Source organism: Terrapene carolina, unplaced genomic scaffold, assembly GCF_002925995.2.
Source record: "Terrapene carolina triunguis isolate 2854851 unplaced genomic scaffold, T_m_triunguis-2.0 Scaffold96, whole genome shotgun sequence".
Taxonomy (NCBI): Eukaryota; Metazoa; Chordata; order Testudines; family Emydidae; genus Terrapene; species Terrapene triunguis.
The window spans coordinates 62,419,749-62,445,001 of record NW_020664447.1 but is presented as its reverse complement, the minus strand read 5'-3'; the positions used below and the strand labels follow the sequence as shown (position 1 = coordinate 62,445,001).

Here is a 25,253-nt window from a genome sequence, read left to right as displayed (position 1 = left end):
CCCCCCCCCCCCCCCCCCCCCCCCCCCCCCGGAGCGCTGCTTTACCGCGTTGTATCCGAATTCGTGTTGTATCGGGTCGCGTTATATCGAGGTAGCGGTGTATTTGGTTTTTTACAGTGCAAATATTTGTAATCAAATAAATATAAAATGAGCACTGTACACTTTGTATTCTGTGTTGTAATTGAAATCAATATATTTGAAAATGTAGAAAACATCCAAAAATATTTAAATAAATGGTATTTTATTATTAACAGTGCGATTTAATCGTGATTAATTTTTGTAATTGCTCAATTAATCACATTTAATTTTTTGAATTGCTTGACAGCCCTAATATATATAGCTGTTGAAATGGGGCAGGGCAGTATTTCTGAATGTCAGGGTGTCAGCATTTTAAAAATTTGCCTGCAGGTCTTTGCTGCTATGTGGTGTGTTCTGTGGGGCGGGTGTTTGTTTTTTCAGGAAAGCTTTCACTTAATTGCTGTTTCAGACAGCAATGAATATGCTGATTTTGTTTCTGCAGAGACATCTCCTAAAAGTCTCTAAGGTGCCACAAGTACTCCTGTTCTTCCTCCTAAAAGGAGTTTGCTGAGAAATGCTTCTTTGGGAGCAACATCTTCATGAAAATTTAACAGTAAAGCTGGCAGTGGAAATCTTTTTCAGGGTACCAAGTTAACCACAGCAGCTGTGTAAAGCAGACTTAGGTTTTTATCCCAAATAAGTCTAAGACGTAGCAATTAAGAACAAATTGATTATAAAAACAGCCTTTTCACAGCCCATTGGTCTATAAAGAAGGCTTTGAAGACACAATCACAGTTTTTTTCAAATTTGTATAGAGGTACAAAATGCAAATACAGCTGGAAATTTAAAACAAAAAACAAAACAAAAAAACCTCCTTGCATAAAGAGGGCGTTGGGATTAGCTCATTCCTTACATAGCTAGAAATCCCATTGACTTCAATGGACTTTTGCCCAGATAAGGACTTTAGGGTCTGGCCCTTTCAGAGTATCTTTGTCAGGGTGTCTGAAGTTTGTAGCACGTGCATTATAGTCTGATGTGTACATGGCACATGGATTATTAAAACAATTCCTTTCTAGCTCTTGTCAGATTGTGACATCTTGATACTGAAGCAAAAAACATACTCAAACTAAGACAAGTCAGAGAAGGTTGGTTTGACATATTGTAGGCTACACTGTCCTTTGAACATACTATTTTAATTGATAAGCTATCTTTCAAGAGGTCTCATTGAGATCATTATTGCTTAGTGTGTGACTTCCTTGCAAAAAAGACCAGCTCTCTTTGAGGGGGGAATTGCTTATTTGAAGACAAATGTCTTGGCAAAGTTTTGTGGCAATTTAAATAATGTTTTTTGTTGTTTTTTTAAAAAGGCATACTTAAATTGGTAAGCCTAGAGTACAGTTTTATTGTGGGGGAGGGATAGCTCAGTGGTTTGAGCATATGCCTGCTAAACCCAGGGTTGTGAGTTCAATCCTTGAAGAGGCCACTTAGGAATCTGGGGCAAAAATCTTTCTGGGAATTGGTCCTGCTTTGAGCAGATGACCTCCTGTGGTTCCTTCCAACCTTGATATTCTATGATTGTTGAAAAAGTGTTTAGTCTGCACATTAAAGTTTACAGAAACCAGCTAAGACTACGTGCTAGATTTAAACAGATGTGTGTCCACAAAGTGGTACAGAGATAACTGAATTGGTATAAAAATAACACCTTCAGTTATATCAGTACAACTGTGTGTAGGCAGGCCTGGACATGGTTCAGTTCGGGTTTGTGCAAATGAGGAGAAAACATTTTGGTGGCAAACGTATTGGGGTTTTTTGCATTAAATGCTTTCGTATTTGAAGTCTCGCCGAATAGATAGGTGCAGGAGCTAGGGATGGAGTTGACTGATGAAGTAAACACAAAATACTGCAGGAGGTATTGGCTTTGGGGTGCTGTTCAGTGAGAATTGCCATTTAATATTGCAAATCCTCTTGGGACTGGCTCACTTGGCTGGCTTTTTAGCAAGTGATTGTCTTGTAGACCTAGAGTGCCCCCTCCCCAATGCACTCCTCTGAGTTCTGCATGCTAGGAACTCTTCTGTCCATAAAAATATTTTGAATGCAGAAAACCCTTCATATAATGCAGCTAAAAAGAAAATTGCCAGGCTCTTAGCGAGATCTTTGCAGTATGTGTGGTAGTGAGAAGCTAATACATTTTAATAAGAATCAAGGAAAGAGACTGTTTCAGCAGAAATGATCCTGTGGGTGGGGGCATTTAAATAGAATCTGCCATTTTCAGCCTATTCCTATTCCTGCCAGCAGAAAGGATGAAACCATCTCTTTAATGCAAAAAGTGATTGCGTGGTGTGTCTTGGGCAGCAGTAGTTAGTATAACTGCGGCCCTTTATTGTGCATTGCTTTGAGGGCAGCGGAGGGGAAAGCCCAGCCCTGCTACAAGATTAGGTTCAGTGCTGAATTGTTCTACATCTTTTGTGTCCTCAAAAACCTTTATTTAAATCTCCTGATACACTCCTCTTTCAACACCTTTGTGTGACATCTTGGCTCCAAATACTCCTGGCTACTGACCTCCATTATCCCCTCTTGTCATTTGGCCTCTTCCCCTCCAAATACAAGCATGCAGTAGTTTTCCGCACACCATTTAAACCTTTCCAAAAACTTGCTTGTTTTGTCACCAGCCACCGTCTGTTCCCCTCTTCTTCCACACCTCTTGCTCAAAGAGCTTAAAACTGGTGGTTCGGGTGATTCTCCTCAATTCCATCCTGGATCCAATCCAGTCTGGCTTCTAGGTTCTCTAGTCTACTGAATCTGCTGTTGCTAAGGTCCTGAAAGTCATCCTGGCCCAGTCTGTATTCTACTCTCATGATCTACAGTTTCTCTGCTTCTGATTCTGTGGATCACTCCCTCCTCAACATCCTGTCCAACTTCCTTGCATTTAGTGGCGTTGTCACCTACTTCAAACTGCTCCTTCAGCACCTCTTGCTTTCTTTGGTGGTCCCACATGATTCAGTTCTTGGTTCCTTCCTCATCTCCTTCTATACTTCATCCTTGGCAGGGCTTATCCTTGTACAAATCCAACAGTCACTTCTCTGCTGACACCTCTCAAATGTTCTTCTCTATTTCTGTCCTGTTCCCTTTGGTCCAGTTTCCACCTGTTTCTGATGCTTCCTCCTGTATGTCTCACTGATACCTCGAGTTTTACATGGTTCAATCACAGCTTGTTGCCTCCTAAACTAAAGCCTCTTCTCTTCACTTCTCCATAGCTGTTGACACCACTGACATCCCAGTCAGTCTGGGATTGTTTGACTTCTCCCTGCCCTTCCTTTGCATGTTGGCTGTACCCAAATCCTACCATTTCTTTCTCAGATTAAACTCCTGCCCATCTTCCATGCTGTCAAGTGCAAGGAAAGACCTTCCTATCCAAGCTGAGTATTAGCATCTTATTCAAATCCTTATATATCCTATTTCTTTCACAATGCCCTCAATAAGTGATGTTATAATTAAGAAAACCAGCTAAGTCAGTGGTTCTCAAACTTTTGTACTGGTGACCCCTTTCACATAGCAAGCCTCTGAGTGCTACCCCCCCCCCTTATAAATTAAAACCAATTTTTAATATATTTAACACTATTATAAATGCTGGAGGCAAAGTGGGGTTTGGGGTGGAGGCTGACAGCTCGCGACCCCTTGTGGGGTCCCAGCCCCCAGTTTCAGAACCCCTATTCTAAGAACTTGGCTACACTTGCGAGTTATAGCGCAATAAAGGAGCCCCGGGCACACTAGCTCACTACCCATTCACACTGGCAAGGCATGTAGAGCGCTCTGACTCCGTGGCTACAGCGCTGCTGGTACTCCACCTCGGCGAGAGCAATAACGTTTGCTGCGCCTTGGCTACAACGCCTGGGCGTCAGTGTGAACGATGTGTTGCGTTACTGCGCTCTGATCGGCCTCCAGAAACGTCCCATAATCCCCTTAAGTAAGTGGCCACTCTTGTCATTGTTTTGAACTCCTGTAGGAATGGGGAGATGCCCTTTTAAAGCTCTGTTTCTGACAGCCGGCATGCAAGCCGTTACTGTGGAATGCTGAGAGTGAGAGAGAGGCGCGCGGGGGGAGCTCTGCTGCTGTCTGAACTTACAAGACAGCATGCTGACATGCTCTCAGCCCCCCAAAAACCCACTCTGTCCCCCCACATACACACAACACACTCCCTGTCACACTCTACCCCACCCCTCACTTGCATGCTGGGATAGCTGCCCATAATGCATCACTCCCAATGCCGCTGCAAATGTGGCCACACCAGTGTGCTTGGAGCTGTCAGTGTGGACAGATTGCAGCGCTTTCCCTACTGCGCTCTATGAAGGCTGGTTTAACTCAAAGCGCTTTACATCAGCAAGTATAGCCGTGCCCTAAGTTATCCCAACTTCTAGATTTCCCTGTGCAGCCCCTCTTCTGTCTCTCTTCTAGGCTGAAAGCTCTTCAGGGCAAGACAGCATTTGTTTGTTACTGTACAGCAGTGGTTCCCAAACTTTAAGAACCTGTGAACCCCTTTCGCTAAATTGTCAAGTCTCGTGAACCCCCTCCTAAAAAATGAATATTTCCAGGGATTTTCTCCTTTACCTGAATATAAATTATAAAAGCAGTGATCTTAGTAATATAAAATTTGTTTTTATGAGACACTGTTTATTACACACTATTCATTATTAATTATTATTTATCATTACAGTTTTTTTTATTATATTATGAAAATGGCAACACTCTTCCAAGATCTCACTTTCGTAGCTTGTATCACTTTGAATAAGCCTGTTATAAGACAAAGCTCCTATGTTTCATCAAGGAGTATCAGATGTGAAACAGCATGAAGGTATTTAAGAAGCCAACTCAAAGAGTTCCTCCTACACAAGCATTCAGGTCTTGAGCAGTCCAGGCAAACAACGCGTGTTACAACAAAGCTTAAACTTGTTCTTCATAATAATTTTAAAAACAATACTAGCTGCCTATTTAATTTTAAAAATATCAAAAAATATCCACCTCCCTTTCCATTTCTTATAAGGAGTCTTGAAGTTTAAATCTCCTCAGTGTGATAGATAGGCTTGCTTTGAGCTGCTTAGCTCTTGGAAGTCCAGGGGCTCTGGGCTGCTGGCCCTGTGCTGCCTAAGATCCCTAGGGACAGTTCTGTCCGCCATTAGGGAATTTTTTCCTGAGAACCCCCTGTAACATTTCACGAACCCCCAGGGGTTCACGAACCCCAGTTTGGGAACCACTGCTGTACAGCATTGAGCACATTGTCACTAAACAAATGTGTCTGGAAAAATTTGTTCATTTTAACTACATGTGGTAACTTAGTGCCAAAATGTGGTCCTGTAAAGACAGTTGACCCTTCCCAGAGACTGAGTACGAACTCAGAGGGAGGAAAGTGGGGAGGAATGTAACCAACAGTAAAGTTATTGTTAATGTTGGTTTCATGGATTGCATTTTTGTTAACTTAATGAACACTGCAGTGAAGGGGAGTTTTCCATGAAGCCACTAAATACCAAGAATTGCAAGGAGCTGCATTGAAGCCCAGGAGATTAGCTGGAGGCTGCTAAGGGGCCTGTTAGGTTGATGTCTTGAATGAATGGGGGCTGGAGTGGGGATGTTGATAAGAGCAGAGACCATTTCTTTTTAGATAAGAATCTCTCATACAAACCATACAAGATCCCTACAGACTTATGGAGTAACTGAAAATAATTGCAGATGGGGCAGGGTCTGGGGTATAATTGAGGGCAGGAAGGATTTGAGCATCTCAAGTTAGGAGGAATTAACTTTCTGCCTATGTAGATCTCTGAGGTCTTAGTCCTGCTAACAGCTGACTGATTTTTTTTTTTTTAAGCATTATAAATTCACAAGTAAAACCTGACATTATTTGAAAGAGAAACTGTTCTTTAAAACACTAAGATTGTGTTCAGCAATATTGTGAGAACTTCAGGCTACATGTATGCAAGACCCAACCTACATTACAAATGCAACCACGTCAGGGAGTCTGGTGAGTTTGTGGTATGGACTAGGGCTTTAACCATGTTTTGTAAAGGTCCAGACTGCTCCCAATTGTCCTACAAACTGGAGTTGTGTTTGTTGTTCCCTAACCTGGTTCCAAAGTTGTAATTAGGCTCCCTGTATTTGTGGTGTAAGCAGGACCTAACTTCCAGTTGTTTGTAACTAGCTAGTGAAAGTATTGGCTCTAAATGTGGCTTGTCTGTACACCATGAGGTTATTATCATAGTTGCTAATGGTCCACACTTGCTCACAGTGTAGGCCAGCACGTAGTTGCCTTCTTGTAAACAGCTTGTAATGCTGTTATTTTTGCTGTATTGATGGGACCATGGTTTTGTAATCAAGTTGGCTGGTCATACCTCCTCCCAGCTCTCTGAGCAGTAGGACTTCCCAGAATAGTGGTGCTCCTCTGGGCAGTGTTAGTAGGTCACACTTTCCCCTGAATGCACTGACACAGACATGGCTAGGTGAAGTGGAGGGAGTGGACACAAACTTGGGTGGCACACAGTTTTCCTGAATGGACACCGCACAGCCATGTATAATGGGACCAGATGAGTATATCCTGATTACAAAAACATGGTTTTCCTTGCATTGTGTATAGGGCCTATGGTTTCAACAGATCAGGTCCCAGTCCTGCTCACTGTAAAGTCAGTGGCAACATTCTCATTGATTTCAGTATGGCAAATTAGGCCTCTCGACCACATGCCAGCCTCTCTCTCTTAGACTCTCAAAAGGAATATGCTGCTCGTGTGCAGTTGGCTTAGAGCTGAAGACACACACATTTTTATTTGGAGATTGGTTGTGCAGATGCAGAGGCCCATTTGTTTTCCATGAATGCTTTGTATCTAAACTTAGACTACAAACTTCCTTTCTAAGGGCAATTTTAAATTGTATTTATTTACATGCATTCATCATATGCTTGTTGAAATGTGTATGGGATATTTTTAATCCATCTCTTTCTAGTCTTACAACGTTCAAACATGCTAATGTTGAGGAAAAAAATTAGTTTTCCATCTAAGGTCCAGGGTTTAAACTTTGCTTGTGGCCATGTGGGGAAAAATAGTTTGTAATTAAAGGGTACGTCTACACTTACCGGAGGGTCCGGCGGCAGGCAATCTATGTTCTGGGATCGATTTGTCGCGTCTGGTTTAGACGCGATAAATCGATCCCGGATCGATCCCGGAAGTGCTCGCCGTCAACGCCGGTACTCCAGCTCGCCAAGAGGAGTACGCGGCATCGACGGGGGAGCCTTCCCGCCACGTCTGGACCCACGGTAAGTTCGGACTAAGGTACTTCGAATTCAGCTACGTTGTTAACGTAGCTGAATTTGCGTACCTTAGTCCGAAGTTGGGGGTTAGTGTGGACCAGGCCAAAGACTGTATACCCAGAATGGGGCCAATTAAGATAGCATGGGTAACATCAGTGCTGACATTTCCTAATGTGTGTGATGTCTATTTTTTTTTATGCTTGCTTTTGCAACTGCAAGTCTAACACAGGTTTTTATGTGCGAAAGACCTCCTAAGTAGCACTTACTGATGGACAGGTGTCTTAAAGTATTGCAAGTGAGCTACAGAGCGTTTTACCTGTAGGTCACCAGTTTGAACCCAGTCCCCTTCAGCAGGGACAGAAAGCTGTTCCCACCTAATATGGATGTTGGCTGATTCCTACATTGGGATGAGTTTGGGTCTTGGTTCCAGCTCCAACATCACAAGTTCACCACCATTATTTGTACTAATGGACAGACTTGTCAAAGAATTGTTTGAGTCATAAGGACTGAACTAACATTATCTCTTTCACCAGCAGAAGTCGTCGTTCTCCTTCACCCTCATCAAGGCTGAACTATGCTGGCAGGGCAGTGCGTGTGGGAAGCTTGCCCTGGTGCTGCCCTATATTATAGATAGACGTCATTCACCAGGGTTTTCAATCTGGCAGTCACCCTTTCAACTGGGACTAAATCAACACATCTGAGATTACATTGATGGTTATATGCAAATATTTATTTGCTAATTTACATAACTTGTATAAAATGTCACACTGAGTTGCACAAAACTTGGCAGCAATAACTTTGGACATGCTGGAAGTAAGAGAGAAGATGAAGTTGGGGATAGTGCCCTTTATCAAGAGTGGTTGTCAGTAATGCTTGAGCCAGGCTGAAAATGCTTGGTTCTTTGAACTGAGTAAAAATCTTGCCCCAGTACCACTGGACATCTGTAACTTAGCAGCACTCTCTGAAAACAGATTCTCCCCCCCCCCCCATTCTAGTAACTTCTAATTCCAGTTTTAACTTTCTATTCTAGATTCATCACATTGCCCACAATGGAGGATTATATAAAAGACCCTTTAATGAAGCTTTTGAGGAAACACCAATGCTGGTTGCTGTGCTGACGTACGTGGGTTACGGTGTCCTCACCCTTTTTGGGTATCTGCGAGACTTTCTGCGACAGTGGAAGATCGAGAAGTGTAACCATGCATCAGAGAGAGAGGAACAGAAGGTAGTTGCTGGACAGGCGGGTGGGATAGAGCTGGTGCGCAGTGGCATGTCAGCCAGCAGTACCAATTTAAAATGTTTCTATTTCTAGTCCAAATGGGTGCAAAAAGAACCTGCCAAATATGAGCCTTTGCACAGCTGGTTGGAGTAATCTGCAGACAGTTTGAAACAGTAGCACCGAGGTGCTAATTAATTACCTCATAATCTCAATAAAGTGTTAACTCTGAGGCTCACTGATGACCATTTTAATGTCCACACTGGTAATTGTTTCATTGTCAACCACGTTAACAGAAATATCCATTTCCTCTGAGATTGAAGATAGAGCTTGAATATCCTCACTTTCCTTTTCTGTCCCAAAACATGACCTCTGAAATGTGGGAATAAATGTTGGGATCATTGAACACTTTTTTGCTGCCCAAATAAGTTAAGATATACCCTCAGCTAGTGTAAACTGGCATAGCTTCATTGACTTCAGTGAAGCTGCACTGATTTATGCCACTGAGGATCTGGCCCTGTATTTGTGTCTGTAGTAAACAAAAAGCAATACAGGGAGAAAGCATAGGAATAACTGTCAAATTGCTGAGGAAATAATTTTTTTCCTAGAAAAGGCTCTAGAATTAGGGGGTCAAATATTGCTTTTGAGTTAGTGTTCAGTGTGATTTATTTTCTTCAAGTGAGGATTAGAGTAGGATAGCTAAAGTGCATGGGCAAATGTGGCCCATAGCTGCTCTAACCTTCAGTATAGATTTATTGGTCATGAATCACACTCTGTATTCTTCACTGGATGTTCTCATCAACGTGCTTCATTGCATGCTGGGTTCTGTAGTCTCCCTGTGTCTCATCTCTGTTAAAATGGGGGCTGCTACAAGCTCCTTTGTTTTGTGCAACAGTGGAGTTTAAGATGCTTTTCTGGGGAGTAACATTACATAAACTCAGTAGGCTTCCTGCCAGGAAGGATGAATAAAACGCCTGTCTCCTCTTCGCTCTCTTTTCATCTCTCTTCCCCCGCCTCCCCCCCGTTTAAATGTACTTTATTAAGTTACTGTCCCCAACCACAAAAGTGTGTGAACCTGACAATGCACATGAAATATGGTTGCTGTCCTGCAGAATGTGGAATGCAGTGTCATGCATGACTAAATAAAGGGGATACCCAGTCTGTAGGTAGGAGCTGAGGTGGGAAGGATTGGGGTTACAGCATTGAGGTTGGTTACTCAGTGAATGCTAGTGCACGATACAGGGGGATTATCCTGAATATCTATTAGCTAAAGAGATACTGAATTAGGATTCCCTTACTTCAGACGTAATGTATATTTAGAATTTCTGTCCTGAGTAGTCCTTCAGCCTAAATTCTTAATGTTTCCCTGAAATGCATTTGTTTTGGGAGATAACTGGTGACTTGAAACCCTTTGAGCATGTATGTGGAGGATGGCCTTGGGAGCCATTCCTCAACATGGTGGATATGGATCTTGTGTTGGGTCATGAGTTGCAGATAGGGCTTTTTTTTTTAAAATTTAAGAGGAATCAATTTGTGGTTGGTTATGAGTGGAGGATCAGGAGATGTGGTGCAATACACTAAAAACAGGAAACTCCCTTTAAAAAAATGTTAGCAGTGATGATGAAATGCCGACCTGGTGCACTTCCTCACATTCATGCCTAGATTGGAGTAGCTGCTCCTACTATAAGGTGAATTTAGTCAAGTGCACGTGACTTCTGGAACAAGTTGTGAGCTGCAAGTACTAGACTGTGCATCAGGCTCCCTCAATCTGCCTAGAAGTTTGGGAGAGCAAGCTGTAATGAACCTGATGTAGAAACCAGTTTCACTTTGTGGGTTAAGGTAGTTTTTTAAAGTTATTGAACACCATTTTGAAGCAGTGTCCCTTTAAGAAGTTTCAAATATTTAATCTTTCAGGGTCCTGACTAGTTGCCCAGTTGACCCACAGTGGCAAAGAACGAACTTCCTTGTGTAGAGAGGAAGTGACTCTTATTTTATAATTTGAAACTTGTATCATAATGCAAGTAAATCAGTGCTTGATTGAGGCAGTTGGCCTAAAATAGTCTCTCCCAGCCTTGATGTCTCTAACAGTATAGAAATGAGACTCTTTTTATTCTCCTCATGCAGATACAAGAGACTGGCAGGTTGAACAAAAGCATTGCATTTAGATTTCTGAAGTAATACTTCGTTAATGTTTGTAAGTTACTTGGGAGATGAACAGCACAACATATGGGGATAGGAAGTGTTTGGAAGATCCTGCTGTCTAGGTGACCAACGTACAATGAATTTATTATATGTAGCTATTAGTCATACATGTTTGCCATGCTTTATACAGTAAACCCTATCTTAAACAACCACCCAAGGGGTGAGCAAAAGAAGGTTGCTTAATACAGTTGGCCATTTAATAGAAGATAGAACAAACTTATACTGGAAATCATGGGTTTACTTCAAAGTGGCTGTGTAATAGGGTATTTCCTAGTTCATTGTAGTTTATAGAGGCATGGGCTAGAATTAGGTCCAAAATGTAATAGTTTTGAAAAAAATAAACTAGTACTAATAGAAATAACTTTTCACCTGGAAAAAAAAATCAGTTTAATCCCCAAAGAAAATATGTCCTCTTTGCCACCTAACGTTTCAGCTTTGTGGTAGTGCACAGAACCAGAAAGTGAAAGTGACTAGATTAATTTGGATTTTCAAACATGTTTTTTAGTTTGACAGTATCCTTTGGCTTGCCTATAGTATCCTTAGATTTATTGCAGGGGGAATTAATAACATTCCAGATAAGCCTGATATCCTCTCACTGCTGCTTATATACAGCTCACAAAAGGAGGAAGTGGGACAGATTGTGCTTGTACTGATGCCTAGAAAAATTTTGTTTCTAGCTTCCTTTAAAATATATCCAACTGACATTTCCCTGGTAACTGCTGTTATGAAACACATCCTCTGAGGACAATTAGCAGCTTGTTCTAGGGCATTTAAACTATTGAGAATTTTTGTTAGCCTTTATCAGCTTGAAGGAAGCCTGTCCATGTCTAACATGCAGTAAGCACATACCTTTGGAGCTTACAGCAAACCTTCCCAGTAACTGTGTAAGTTAAATCTGGAAAACCCATATTGCACTTGATAGGTAGGACTGAATGTTACTCGCATTTAAAAGTGATCTGTATGTGACTGACTACTCTATCCCTGGGAATGGGAAGACCTATGGTGGTGTGTAGACGTCCCGGGGAGGGGCTCGTCCCTCACGGGGCGGCTGGGAGCCAGGCCGCCTCACTACACGAGGCGGGGGAAGCAGTTCAGTCTTGCGTGCCCAGGCCTAGGTCGGGCGGGCAGCCAACCGTAGTACAGAGCTCAGACCCTCAGGCAGGGGCTGAGCAAACAGTCAGTTCAGGGGCTCAGGCCCTCAGGCAGGGAGGAGGAGAGACTGCCACCCGGCGTGGGGTGGCAGGGGGGAACACAGGCCCACCCACTCCACTGTGTTCCAGCCCGGGGCCCTATCAGCAGCAGTCCGTCTGCTGCTGGATCAGTGGGGATCCTGATCGCAACACACTGACATCGGTTCGGGGTCTGCTATTCCTGGGCCACTTCCCATCTCCTCCTCCATGGGTACCTGCTCGTCCTGAGCCTTGCCTGCCGTGTCCCAGATCATGGGCTCCTCAGGGCAGCGAGCGCTGGGTAGGTCGGGTGGCTCCTCCGGACCCTCGGTGAGGGGAAGTTCAGTCCGCTCCTCAGGATACTGGGCTCGGGGCAGGCGCGGCCAGTCCTCCTCAGGATACCGGGCTCGGGGCAGGCGTGGCCCAGCAGGAACTCGGGCACCAGCATCTGTCCTCTCCCGTGGTCGGGCCGCAACTGAGCTCTGGGGTCGGGCCTTTATACTTCCTGTCCCGCCCCTTGACTTCCGGGGGGGCGGGGACAGGCGGTGACTCCGCCCACTCTGGCGGCTGTTCTGGCTCGTCCCTCACAGGGGCGACTGGGAGCCAGGCCGCCTCACTACATGGTGGTTGGTGCAAAGCTAAACAGGTAATTGGTATTCATTTCCTTTAAGCTCCAAGGGAAGGGTGATGATAGAAACCAGCTGCAGGGTATGCTCTGCAGGGTTGGTCTGTCCTTCCCTCTGAGCTAATAGGTTTACCCTGGGGGAGCGGTACTGGAGATAGTTCTCCTAGAGGTGAGGGAAGTGGCAATGTTTGTTGTTAGTTGGGAGACTCCATTTTGAGTCAGGTTGACAGGGCTCACTTGTTCAGGTTAGACAAAGGGCTTGTCTACACAAGAGATTTTTCCAGTTTTTCTGTCTAGTTAAATTACTATGGATATACCAGTGCAACCTCCCCAAGTGGAGACACTTATTCCAGAAGAGTGGCTTTTTTGGCTTAGCTTAAACTATTTTCAAAGCAACATAAGCTAACGTGAAAAAAGGCACTCTGATCCTGAAATATAGATGTCCTCATGGGAAGTTATGCTGGTATAACTAAGTTTAAATTCATACACTACTTTGTACTGGTATAATTTTTCCCATGTAAACCAGACCAAGGGTTTGTTCTGACTGGGTTTTTTACTTTATCTGGGAGCTATATTCTTATGAAGTTGCTATGGGAATTTGGTAAGTTAAGTAACTTCAGTTCCTATGGAACCTAAAACTAAAAACTAAAAGTAAAAATAAAATTCTCCTATATTTTTAATGCTCCTGTGTGTCTTTCTGCTTCTATGCCCTTCACAACATCTGAGGGCATGTCTTTATAATTGGAAAAATCTCTTGTGTAAACAAGTCCTGAGTTTATGGCCCTCAATTCACATACATTAGACCAGCGGTAGGCAACCTATGGCACGCATGCCAAAGGCGGCACGTGAGCTGATTTTCAGTGGCACTCACACTGCCTGGGTCCTGGCCACCGGTCCGGGGGGTTCTGCGTTTTAATTTAATTTTAAATGAAGCTTCTTAAACATTTTAAAAACCTTATTTACTTTACATACAACAATAGTTTAGTTATATATTATAGACTTATAGAAAGAGACCTAAAAACGTTAAAATGTAGTACTGGCACGCGAAACCTTAAATTAGAGTGAATAAATAAAGACTTGGCACACCACTTCTGAAAGGTTGCTGACCCCTGCATTAGACTCTAAGGCACCTAGAGAAAATGACACTTGTGCCCTTTTACAGCTTTATGATGACCCATAAAGACCTGAAGTTCTCTGAAAAGTCTTTTGGGTTTTTGTACACTAGAGATTCATGTCTTAGCTACACAATCTTTCAGGGAAGAGTATGTGGCAGACTGGTCGGTTCAAATCACGACATTAAATACAAAGCAAGCAGAAGCTAATTAGTTGAGGAGGAAAGTGATTCTTATTCAGACTCTTTAAAATTCTGGTTTTATTACTATTTAACTCAACCCCAGACAGTTGGGAAGAAATGTCCGTTTGTTAAAGACTCAGCACCTCTGCCCTTTCATTTAAAGTCTGACAGCTTCCAGTTTGCTTTTCTGGGTCCTCCCAAGGTGACCTCCAGCAAAAACAGGGAGGACACAACTTGACATTCCTAAGGTTCCAAAAAAACCCCCCAAACAAAGCAAGAGAACACTTTTTTAGAAAAAACTGTTGAGATATTCCTTAAATAATATAAAAAGCAAAAGGATCACACAAACACCTTTTTTCTTTTGCTGTTTACCTTTAGGGAGCAGCTGTTTTAATCATTCAGGCAAAGAACAAAAAGCTTTAATAGATGCAGTATATTTTGTGTGGCTGGACATGTCCATGTAGCATACAGTATATCTACGTAGTGCCCCAGGTGTGCTCAGCTCCTGAATGTGTAAATAAATCCTAAACTCTGTGTGTGTGCCCTAGAAGTGCTGTAGTGCTTTACAGTAGAGAGGTGTCACTGGGCCAGAGAGTTTATAATCTAAGGCCCTGATCCTACAAAGGGGTTGGCAAGTGCAGCATGTTGCTCCTTATTTAAGAATTATGAGACTACAGCTTTGGGGCGACGTTGTAGAAGGATAGGACTCTGTGTGCACTTGGGAGGCTATTGCCCATGATTAGAGGCTTACAAAGTTTTCTGGCTGAATAGAACTAAGTTATGCTAAGCCTCCTTGACAAGATGAGTTTCTTGAGAAAGGGCTTGGCACACAGATGCATAGAGATCAATGCCAGGCTATCGTTAAGTTTTAATTGTCACTATGCATTATGTGGTCAGATTTAAAATACTGTGGTGGAAGAAGCAATGGCTGAATCTGAGCTCGTGGAAATCCTTGTTCCCACTGTCACAGTTCAGGGCAACTGTGCCTGCATTCCCTCTCTGTGGTCTACAAGGGCACCAACTCTTGCGCTTCTGGATTTTAAGCCATTGGTTTTCTTGGATGGAGACCTGCATCTCTTTCCCTTCTGACTGGGTATTTACATGTAAACCAGTTCCCTGCCTTCTCTGCCTTAATCCCAGCAAAAGACAATCCACCTAAGGAGACATGCTTTGCTTCTCTCCAAGATAAGTACACTGCCTGTAATTGCTACAGTTACAAGCTACCACACCCTTCATTCTAAGCAAACATATTTCATTCTTAAGGTCAAAGCAATACAGAGGAAATAATTTTAAAATAATAAAAGAACCTCCACGCATGCTAATAAACTTACCAGGGATCACTCCAGCTGCAAAATGGGCTCTGGAAGAGGCAGCCTTCAGACTCTACCAGGGCCTTTACTGTGGTTTTGAGCTCATCACCCCCTTTGCTCTGAACAAGAAAAACCCATGACTCTGAGTCACTCATTTATCCAGTCTGCCTTTTTGAAGAGACCTTGTATAGGTAATCCGCCAGACAATGGATCTCTTCTCGAAGTGCAGCTTCAAAAGGATGGATTTGAAGTAGTGCTGTCAAGCGATTAAAAACAATAAGAATACCATTTTTTAAAATATTTGTGGATGTTTTCTACATTTTCAAATATAGTGACTTCAATTACAACGCAGAATACAAAGTGTACAGTGCTCACTTTGTTTATTTTTTTATTACAAATACTTGCACCGTAAAAAACAAAAGAAATAGTATTTTTCAATTCACCTCATAGAAGTACTGTAATGCAATCTGTATATCATGAAAGTTGAACTTACAAATGTAGAATTATGTAAAAAAACCTGCATTCAAAAATAAAACAATGCAAAACTTTAGAGCCTGCAAACCCACTCAGTCCTATTTCTTGTTCAGCCAATAGTTCAGACAAACAAATTTGTTTACATTTGCAGGAGATAATGTTGCCCGCTTCTTGTTCACAGCGTCACCTGAAAGTGAGAACTGGCATTCTCATGGCACTGTTGTAGCCGGAGTCGCAAGATATTTACGTGCCAGATGCACTAAAGTTTCATATGTTCCTTCATGCTTCAACCACCATTCCAGGGGACATGCGTCGATGCTGATGACGGGTTCTGCTTGATAACAACCCAAAGCAGTGCGAACTGACGCATGTTCATTTTCATTATCCGAGTCAGATGCCACCTGCAGAAGGTTGATTTTTCACTTTTGGTGGTTTGGATTCTGTAGTTTCTGCATCAGTCTTTTGCTCTTTTAAGACTTCTGAAAGCATGCTCCACAACTTGTCCCTCTCAGATTTTGGACAGCATTTCAGATTCTCAGACCTTGGATCGAGTACTGTAGCTATCTTTAGAAATCTCACATTGGTATCTTCTTTGCGTTTTGTCAAATTTGCGGTGAAAGTGTTCTTAAAATGAACAACATGTGCTGGGTCATCATCTGAGACGGCTATAACATGAAATATGTGGCAGAATGTGGGTAAAACAGAGATAGGGACATACAATTCTCTCCCAAGGAGTTCAGTCACAGATTTAATTAATGCATTATTTTTAATGAGCACTATCTTCATGGAAGCATGAAGGGGCGTATGAATGTTTAGCATATCTGGCACGTAAATACCTTGCAATGCCGGCTACAAAAGTGCCATGCAAATGCCTGTTCTCACTTTCTGGTCACATTGTAAATAAGAGGAGTGCAGCATTATCTCCTGTAAATGTAAACAAACCTGTTTCTCTTAGTGATTGGCTGAACAAGAAGTAGGACTAAGTGGACTTGTAGGTTCTGAAGTTGTACATTGTTTTGTTCATGAGTGCAGTTATGTAACAAAAAAAAATCTACATTTGTAAGTTGCACTTTCACGACAAAGATTGCACTACAGTACTTGTATGAGGTGAATTGTAAAATACTATTTTGTTTATCGTTTTTACAGTGCTAATATTTGTAATCTATACGCTTTGATTTCAATTACAACACAGAATACAATATATATGAAAATGTTTTTCTACATTCAAAATATATAATACATTTCAATTGGTATTCTATTGTTTAACAGTGCGATTTAAAACTGCGATTAAGCTTGATAAATTTTTTTTGTGTTACTCGCGAGTTAACTGCGATTAATCGACAGCCCTAATTTGAAGTAGGTCATTTGCATTCTCTACACTCCCAAGTATTTCCTAGGAAATCCACTCCACATGTATTGTCCCAAAAAGTCCTTTGACGTTCCTAAACCAGCAGTGGGCAAACTTTTTGGCCCGAGGGCCACATCTGGGTATGGAAATTGTATAGTGGGCCATGAATGCTCACAAAGTGGGGTGCAGGAGGGGGTGAGGGTTCTGGCTGGGGGTGTGGGCTCTGGGGTGGGGCCAGAAATGAGGAGTTGAGGGTGTGGGAGGGGTCTCCAGGCAGGGGGTTGGGGTGCGGGGTGGGTGGGCTCCAGCTAGAGGTGCAGGCTCTGGGGTGTGGATGGGGATGCGGGGTTTGGGGTGTAGGTGGGTGCTCTAAGCTGGAACTGAGGGGTTTGGAGTGTGGGAGGGGGCTCCAGGCTGGGGCAGGGGATTGGGGCGTGGGGGGTGAAGGCTCCAGCTGAGGGTGCAGGCTCCGGGATGGGGCTGGGGATGAAGGGTTTGGGATGCAGGAGGGTGCTCTGGGCTGGGATCGAGGGTTTTAGAGGGCAGGAGGGGGATCAGGGCTAGGGCAGGGGATTGGGGTGCGGGAGGGGTTCTGTTGCAGGCTCCAGGTGGTGCTTACCTCCAGCAGCTCCCGGAAGCAGCGGCCTGTCCCCCCTCTGGCTCCTACCCGGAGGCGCGGCCAGGTGGCTCTGCACGCCGCCCTGTCTGTAGGCGCCGCCCCTGCAGCTCCAACTGGCCGCAGTTCATGGCCAATGGGAGCCACCGGAGTGGCACTTGGGGCAGGAGCAGTGTGTGGAGCCCCCTGGCTGCCCCTCCGCTTAGGAGCTGGTGACGGGACATGCCACTGCTTCTGGGAGCTGCGCGGAGCCATGGCATGCACGCATGGAGCTCCCTGGCTGGAGTGTGGGAGCGGGGCAAGCCCGAGATCCCGATCTCCAGCAGGAGCTCGAGGGCCGGATTAAATCAGCTGGCAGGCTGGATGTGGCCCATGGGCTGTAGTTTGCCCACCCCTGTCCTAAATGTCTTCCTCCTAAAGAAACTCTATAGATAGTACATAAATTACTCCCAAAATACTTAAGCTTAATTCAGGAAGGTTTAACTTAATTCCATAAGGTTTGTCCAGGATATTGTTATCTATCAAACTCACTTCACCTTGAAGTTCTAAAAACTTTAATTCTCCTTAGGTAGGAAAGGTCACATCTGAGATCCCCGGTCTACCTGGGAGGTCCATTCTGTAGCTGGATTTGGTTTACCCTTATGTAATTTAAATTACCTGTGGAGGAATAAATAGGTTTGTTTGGTTTTTTGCTGCTCTGCTGTATAAAGGTGGCTCAGAAGGGCTTTTTAAAAAAAACAATTCTACTTGCTCTCTTTTAGAAATATCAGGACTGTTGCATCTTGTAACACTCTGGGTTTCCCTCAGATCTGCAGGGCCTTCAGTCACTGCCTGCCCTGTAACCCTGGATGCTTTTGTGCTGTGAGCATGCTGCTAATGTCAGGGCTCTGAGCCACAGCTGTACAACACTTGTCTTTACTCTTTTTGTTTGTGGTTTTCCTTGGGGATCCAGAGCAGTGGATGAGGTACCATGCTAACTAAAGGAGGGAGATGGTTAAATCATTAACAAAAATGTTTTTCTTCCAGATGTGTAACAGGAGTTGGAGTTATTTGGTCTGTCAGTACCTAATTAAAAGCTTTGAAAGAAGTCTGAATAAATATTACTTTCCTCTCAATCAAGATTTACTTCCATGGTACAGTAGAACCTCAGTTATGAACACCTCGGGAATGGAGGTTGTTTGTAATTCTGAAATGTTCGGAACTCTGAACTAAACATTATGGTGGTTCTTTCAAAAGTTTACAACTGAACATTGACTTAATACATCTTTGAAAGTTTACTATGCAGAAGAAAAATGCTGCTTTTAATTGTATTATTTTAAATGAAACAAGCACAGAAACAGTTACCTTACTTGTGGAATCTTTTTTTAAACTTTCCTATATTTTTAGTAGTTTACATTTAACACAGTATTATACTGTATTTGCTTTTTTTGGTGTCTGCTGCTGCCTGATTGTGTACTTCCAGTACCAAATGACGTGTGTGGTTGAGTGGTCAGTTTGTAACTCTGGTGTTTGTAACTCTGAGGTTCTACTTATATTTAATGTCAAAACATTAATTCTTCACTCATTCGTATGAGCTCCACAACAAAACAGGCCAGACTCATAGACTTTAAGGTCAGAAGGGACCATTATGATCATCTAGTCTGACCTCCTGCACAACGCAGGCCACAGAATCTCACCCACCCACTCCTGTAACAAACCCCTAACCTATGTCTGAGTTACTGAAGTCCTCAAATCGCGGTTTAAAGACCTCAAGGTACAGAGAATCCTCCAGCAAGTGACCCGTGCCCCACGCTGCAGAGGAAGGCGAAAAACCTCCAGGGCCTTTGTCAATCTGCCCTGGAGGAAAATTCCTTCCCGACCCCAAATATGGCAATCAGTTAAACCCTGAGCATGTGGGCAAGACTCACCAGCCAGACACCCAGGAAAGAATTCTCTGTAGTAACTCAGATCCCACCCCATCTAACATCCCATCACAGACCATTGGGCATATTTACCTGCTAATAATCAAAGATCAATTAATTGCCAAAATTAGGCTATCCCATCATACCATCCCCTCCATAAACTTATCAAGCTTAGTCTTGAAGCCAGATATGTCTTTTTCCCCCACTACTCCCCTTGGAAGACTGTTCCGGAACTTCACTCCTCTGATGGTTAGAAACCTTCGTCTAATTTCAAGTCTAAACTTCCTAATGTCCAGTTTATATCTATTTGTTCTTGTGTCCACATTGGTACTGAGCTTAAATATTTCCTCTCCCTCCCTGATATTTATCCCTCTGATATATTTATAAAGAGCAATCGTATCTCCCCTCAGCCTTCTTTTGGTTAGGCTAAACAAGCCGAGCTCTTTGAGTCTCCTTTCATAAGACAGGTTTTCCATTCCTCGGATCATCCCAGTAGCCCTTCTCTGTACCTGTTCCAGTTTGAATTCATCCTTCTTAAACATGGGAGACCAGAACTGCACACAATATTCCAGATGAGGTCTCACCAGTGTCTTGTATAACGGTACTAACACCTGCTTATCTTTACTGGAAATACCTTGCCTGATGCATCCCAAGACTGCATTAGCTTTTTTAACGGCCATATCACATTGGCGGCTCATAGTCATCCTGTGATCAACCAATACTCCGAGGTCCTTCTCCTCCTCTGTTACTTCCAACTGATGTGTCCCCAATTTATAACCAAAATTCTTGTTATTAATCCCTAAATGCATGACCTTACACTTCTCACTATTAAATTTCATCCTATTACTCCAGTTTACAGGGTCATCCAGATCTTCCTGAATGATATCCCGGTCCTTCTCTGTATTAGCAATACCTCCCAGCTTTGTGTCATCCGCAAACTTTATTAGCACATTCCCACTTTTTGTGCCAAGGTCAGTAATAAAAAGATTAAATAAGATTGGTCCCAAAACCGATCCTTGAGGAACTCCACTAGTAACATCCTTCCAGCCTGACAGTTCACCTTTCAGTACGACCCATTGTAGTCTCCCCTTTAACCAGTTCCTTATCCACCTTTCAATTTTCATATTGATCCCCATCTTTTCCTATTTAGCTAATAATTCCCCAGACAAGTCTTGAATTTCTAATATGAAAAACAGCTTGTATGGATTTTCTTCCTGTCTGTCTTCCTCTATCATAAACTCCAGCTTTTTGCCCTGTGTAGGTCACTTTTAATGAAAGATGCTTTTCTTGCATCAGTACATCAGGTGAATAGTGTATTCTCCATAGTCTCACTGCTCTTCTGATGTCTAACTTCCTTTTAATTGAACAGTAAATAAAGAAATTGCGTTATCCTTTCAAGCTTTTGAAGTGGGCCAAGGGAATACATTACCATGTGCTCAGAGGTGTCAGTGGTGTCAGTCAGCTTGAAGTTCTTCCTTGTTATCCATTTAAGACATACATTTGGTTTTCCTGAGAGATACTTTGGAAAGGAAGCTGGAGTTCAGGAAACATTCATGCAAACAGACTTTGTGGGATATAAGTGATAATGCAAACTATAGAGAAGTGTTTGTCAGAATGCAACTGTACAATTGGGATTCTGAACACAAGTTTGGGAAATTTAGAAGTTAATTTCCACAGAAATGCTAATGCTGCTGTATTAATTGCGTTAAAGTATGTTGTTCTGAAAATGAACTGTAAAAAGGGTACTTTCATACATAAGATTTCCTTGCTCTCAGTTGCAGCTGAACACACACTGAACAGGAACTGCTGCACTGGAAGAGGAGGAGGTGGGAAAGTGGGCCCCAGCGGTGGCCACCTCTTCTCCATCACCTCTCTACAGTGCGATGTAAACAACTGAGGAAATTTTACCCATCTCCTGGGATTGAAATATGATCTAGTAGCTAAGGGCACTGCCCTAGGAATTGGGAGGTTTAGGTTCTGCTGCTATGTGGAGTTGGGCAAGTGGCTTTCCCTGTGCCTTAGCTTTCCAGCAGTGATATATGTAGGGAATGACACCTCAGTGAAGTTCTTTAAAATCAGTGGCTGAAAAGTGTTCAGTGTCATCATATATATTGCATTTTTCTTGAGTGCACTTAAAAGTGCATCCCAAACTGATGCAGAAAACTGGTTCTCCTTGTATCACAACAGACTAGGCATATGATCTTTTCTCTTGTTTGAGTGCCCTTAATGTATCTTTTGCAGGACTTTGTCCCATTGTATCAGGACTTTGAAAACTTCTACACAAGGAACCTCTACATGCGCATTCGAGACAGCTGGAACAGACCAATCTGCAGTGTGCCTGGGGCCAAAGTGGACATGATGGAGAGACTTTCCCATGACTACAATTGGACATTTACGTGAGTTAAAGCTTGAGGAAAGATTCCCAACAATTAGTCTTGAGTGGAGAATGCCTGAGGGCAATGAAACAGTCTTTGAAGGAGCAGCAGGTCCTGCACAGACTAGTGGATAAGAAGGAAGGTCTTCTCATGGATCAATAATTGGTTAAAACATAAGAAACAAAGGGTAGGAATCAATTGTGAGTTTTCACAGTGGAGAAAGGTAAATTAGCAGGGTCCCTAAGGGGTCTGTACTGGGACCAGTGCTATTCAACATAGTTGTAAATGATCTGGAAAAATGGTAAACAGTCTGTTGGCAGACCATACAAAAGTACTCAGGATAGTAAAGTCCAAAGCAGACTGTGAAGAGTGTCTCTCTCTCTCTCAAAATGGGGTGACTGGACAACAAAATGGCAGATGAAACTCAATGTTGATAAGTGCAGATCTCAGAGTAGCAGCCGTGTTAGTCTGTATCTGCAAAAAGAACAGGAGTACTTGTGGCACCTTAGAGACTAACTAACAAATTTATTTGAGCATAAGCTTTTGTGGGCTACAGCCCACTTCATCGGATGCATTCATCAGATGCATTCTATGCATCCGATGAAGTGGGCTGTAGCCCACTAAAGCTTATGCTCAAATAAATTTGTTAGTCTCTAAGGAGCCACAAGTACTCCTGTTTTTGATAAATGCAGAGTAATGCACAATGGAAAATAAATCCCAACTATTATGAAAAATGATGGGGTCTAAATTAGCTATTATGCAAGAAAAAGGTTGTGGAGTCATTGTGGATAGTGCACTGAAAACATCTGCTCGATGTGCAGTAGCAGTCTAAAAAAGCTAACAGAATGTTAGGAACCATTAGGAAAGGGATAGATACTATGACAGAAAATATCAGTGCCCCTAGATAAATCCATAGTACACCCACACCATGAATACTGCATGCAGTTCTGGTCTCCCCATTTCAAAAAAGACCTATTTGAGTTGGAACAAGTAGAGAGAAGAGCAGCAAAAATGATTAGGGTATAGTGTAGCTTCCATATGAGGAGAGATTAAGAAGACTGGGACTGTTCAACTTGGAAAAGAGGTGACTGGGGGCGGGGGGAAGGAGGGGAATATAGTAGCGGTCTATAAAATCATGAATGTTGTAGATAAAGTGAATAAGGAAGTGCTATTTACCCCTTCACATAACACAAGGATCAGGGGGTCACCTAATGAAATTAATAGGCAGCAGGTTTAAAACAAACATAAGGAAGTACTTCTTCGCACAACTCACAATCAACCAGTGGAACTTGTTGCCATAGGAAGGCCAAAACTATAACTGGGTTCAAAAAAGTATCAGAAGTTCCTGGAGGATATATCCATCAATGGCCATTAGCCAAGATGGTCAGGGACCAACCCCATAATGGGCTCTGAGACTCCTTAAACCTGTGATTACTAGAAGCTGGGACTGGAGGACAGGGGATGGATTACCCTGTTCTGTTCATTCCCTTTGAAGCACCTGGCATTGGCCACTGTCGAAGACAAGATACTGGGCTAGATGAATCATTGGTCTGACCCAGTATGGCCATTCTGATGTTCTTTGAAGTGCCAAAATTTGAACCAAGGAACTTCAGAGTTTGAGATGCCAATTCCTCTTCACTGGGGTTATGACTCATGTGTAATAGTTTATACTTGTATCTGTAAACACAGTGATTAGAAGTGTTTTATATCTTTGTATGGAAGGGTTCACATAATAGCAGGAAGCCAGTAGTTAAAATCAGGCCAGTACCTTTGTGAGAGCATTTACTGCATATGCTGCTTAGCCTGTCTCACTTCTGGTGATTTTATTCTGACATGGATTAGAATCCAAGTGAGAGTTTGGTATTCTGGCTCCTGGGGTGTACCGTTGTGTTAATTGAGATTGAATATGTAGGCCAAAGGTGTTAACCCAGTCACTGTCCAACATTAAATAGTTTTAAACAAGGTTTGGGGTTTGGTATTCAGAGACCTCGGCCTGCTTAGAACCATGGCAAGTATACTATAAAATTCATGCAAAAGGTTAGTAGTTTGACTGAAACACACAAAAGGAAAATACTCAAAATGAGGTAGAGAGCATTGAAACTGAAATTGATAGGTTAACTTTGTTTTGGATAATCAAAGTCCTTTTTTGGAAACACTGAATATTAGTTAATCTTTTATTCAGCCAAACAGTCTTTGGTGGCGAAGTAATGGGTGAGTTCTGTTGTTCAGTTCTGAGTTGGGAATGAGTCACTTTCCTGCTTTAGACAAGACAGATATAGAAAGGATAGTAAAGATGGGGGAAACAGCTTTTGTTGATGATCTCAGGATGCAAAGTGGCTGGTCAGTTGTAGATGGATGCTTTGGGCTGACAGGTGGGCCACAACAGCTGTTCTGGACTCCAACTCACCATGGATATCATCTGGTTGGTCTGAGCAGGTCCCTTTCCTTCACTGGTCCTTCTCAGGCCGAACAGAGCTGGATGGGCGGTCTCATTCCGTCGCGCTGGTGCCATGCAATATGGTTGACTTCAGGATCACATGAAAAGCTGGAGGGAGAGAGCAGGAGGAAGATATAAGGGACAGAAAGAAGCACATGAGGGAGGGGAATACAGCAGGATCTCACATTTATCAAGTTAGGGTCCTTCCTGGTTCAGTGATAATGGTCCCGTGCTATCACTGGAGTATCAAAGTCTAGTGTCACGGCACCAATTCTTCCACCAGTCCTGCAGTGATGATAAAAAGTTTTTTCTTCTTCCCTAAAGTCTCTAAGAACCCCAAAAAGGAGTGATGAGTGGAATACCCCATCTCATTACTTTGTCCATCAATTAGACTGAACTTCCTACATGCCAGTTTTGGTTCACTGATTTCTGATCCCACGCTGTTTTTGTTTAACTAGGCATGATCTTAACACATTCCTTGAATTATATCAGTAGGCCTCTTTATACTAATTCAGTCTTTGTCTTGCTTTTGTATCTTTTCTCATCAACATTTGTTACAGGATATTGTGACATTCCATTAACTTTCACTCATTTCTCACAGCTGAGCATGCAATTAGGCTAAATTTGTGGGCTCGATTGTCACAACAGTACATGTCACACAAACACCACATGATTGTCTGAGGCTGAGTTTAGCAGGAGTGCTCTGGGTCAAGACTGAAATAAACTGGCAGAGCTCAGGGGTGGAGACCAGAAGTGGAATAGCAAGGGTTGCTACAGATCAAAGTTGAGGTACCTTGACAGAGGTTGTATGTGAGAAACCTGTACAGCCCAACACACAGTGTAACTTATGATGCCTGTCCTTGGCTTTCAAGAGTATTATAGTCAATGCAACTTTTTTCCACTACAGTTTGTTCTTGCCCCGTATTGCAACACACCAGTGCTGATTTCCAGATGCATTTCCTTTGTGCTGGGGGGATATCCTG

The 25,253-nt window shown here is 42.9% G+C and overlaps 1 protein-coding gene across 2 annotated transcripts in view; it reads left to right on the top strand.

Moving 5' to 3' along the window:
- The window catches only part of SPTLC2 (serine palmitoyltransferase long chain base subunit 2), a 128,519-nt gene that overhangs the window by 13,165 nt on the left and 90,101 nt on the right, over nucleotides 1–25,253 (top strand). The window contains exons 2-3 of one of the 2 annotated variants that reach the window (XM_024192814.1): nucleotides 8,332–8,528; nucleotides 21,700–21,854. In XM_024192814.1, the coding sequence (XP_024048582.1) occupies nucleotides 8,332–8,528; nucleotides 21,700–21,854 (352 nt within the window). The remainder of the gene's footprint in view (nucleotides 1–8,331; nucleotides 8,529–21,699; nucleotides 21,855–25,253) is intronic. The other variant, XM_024192813.1, reaches the window with a different exon arrangement.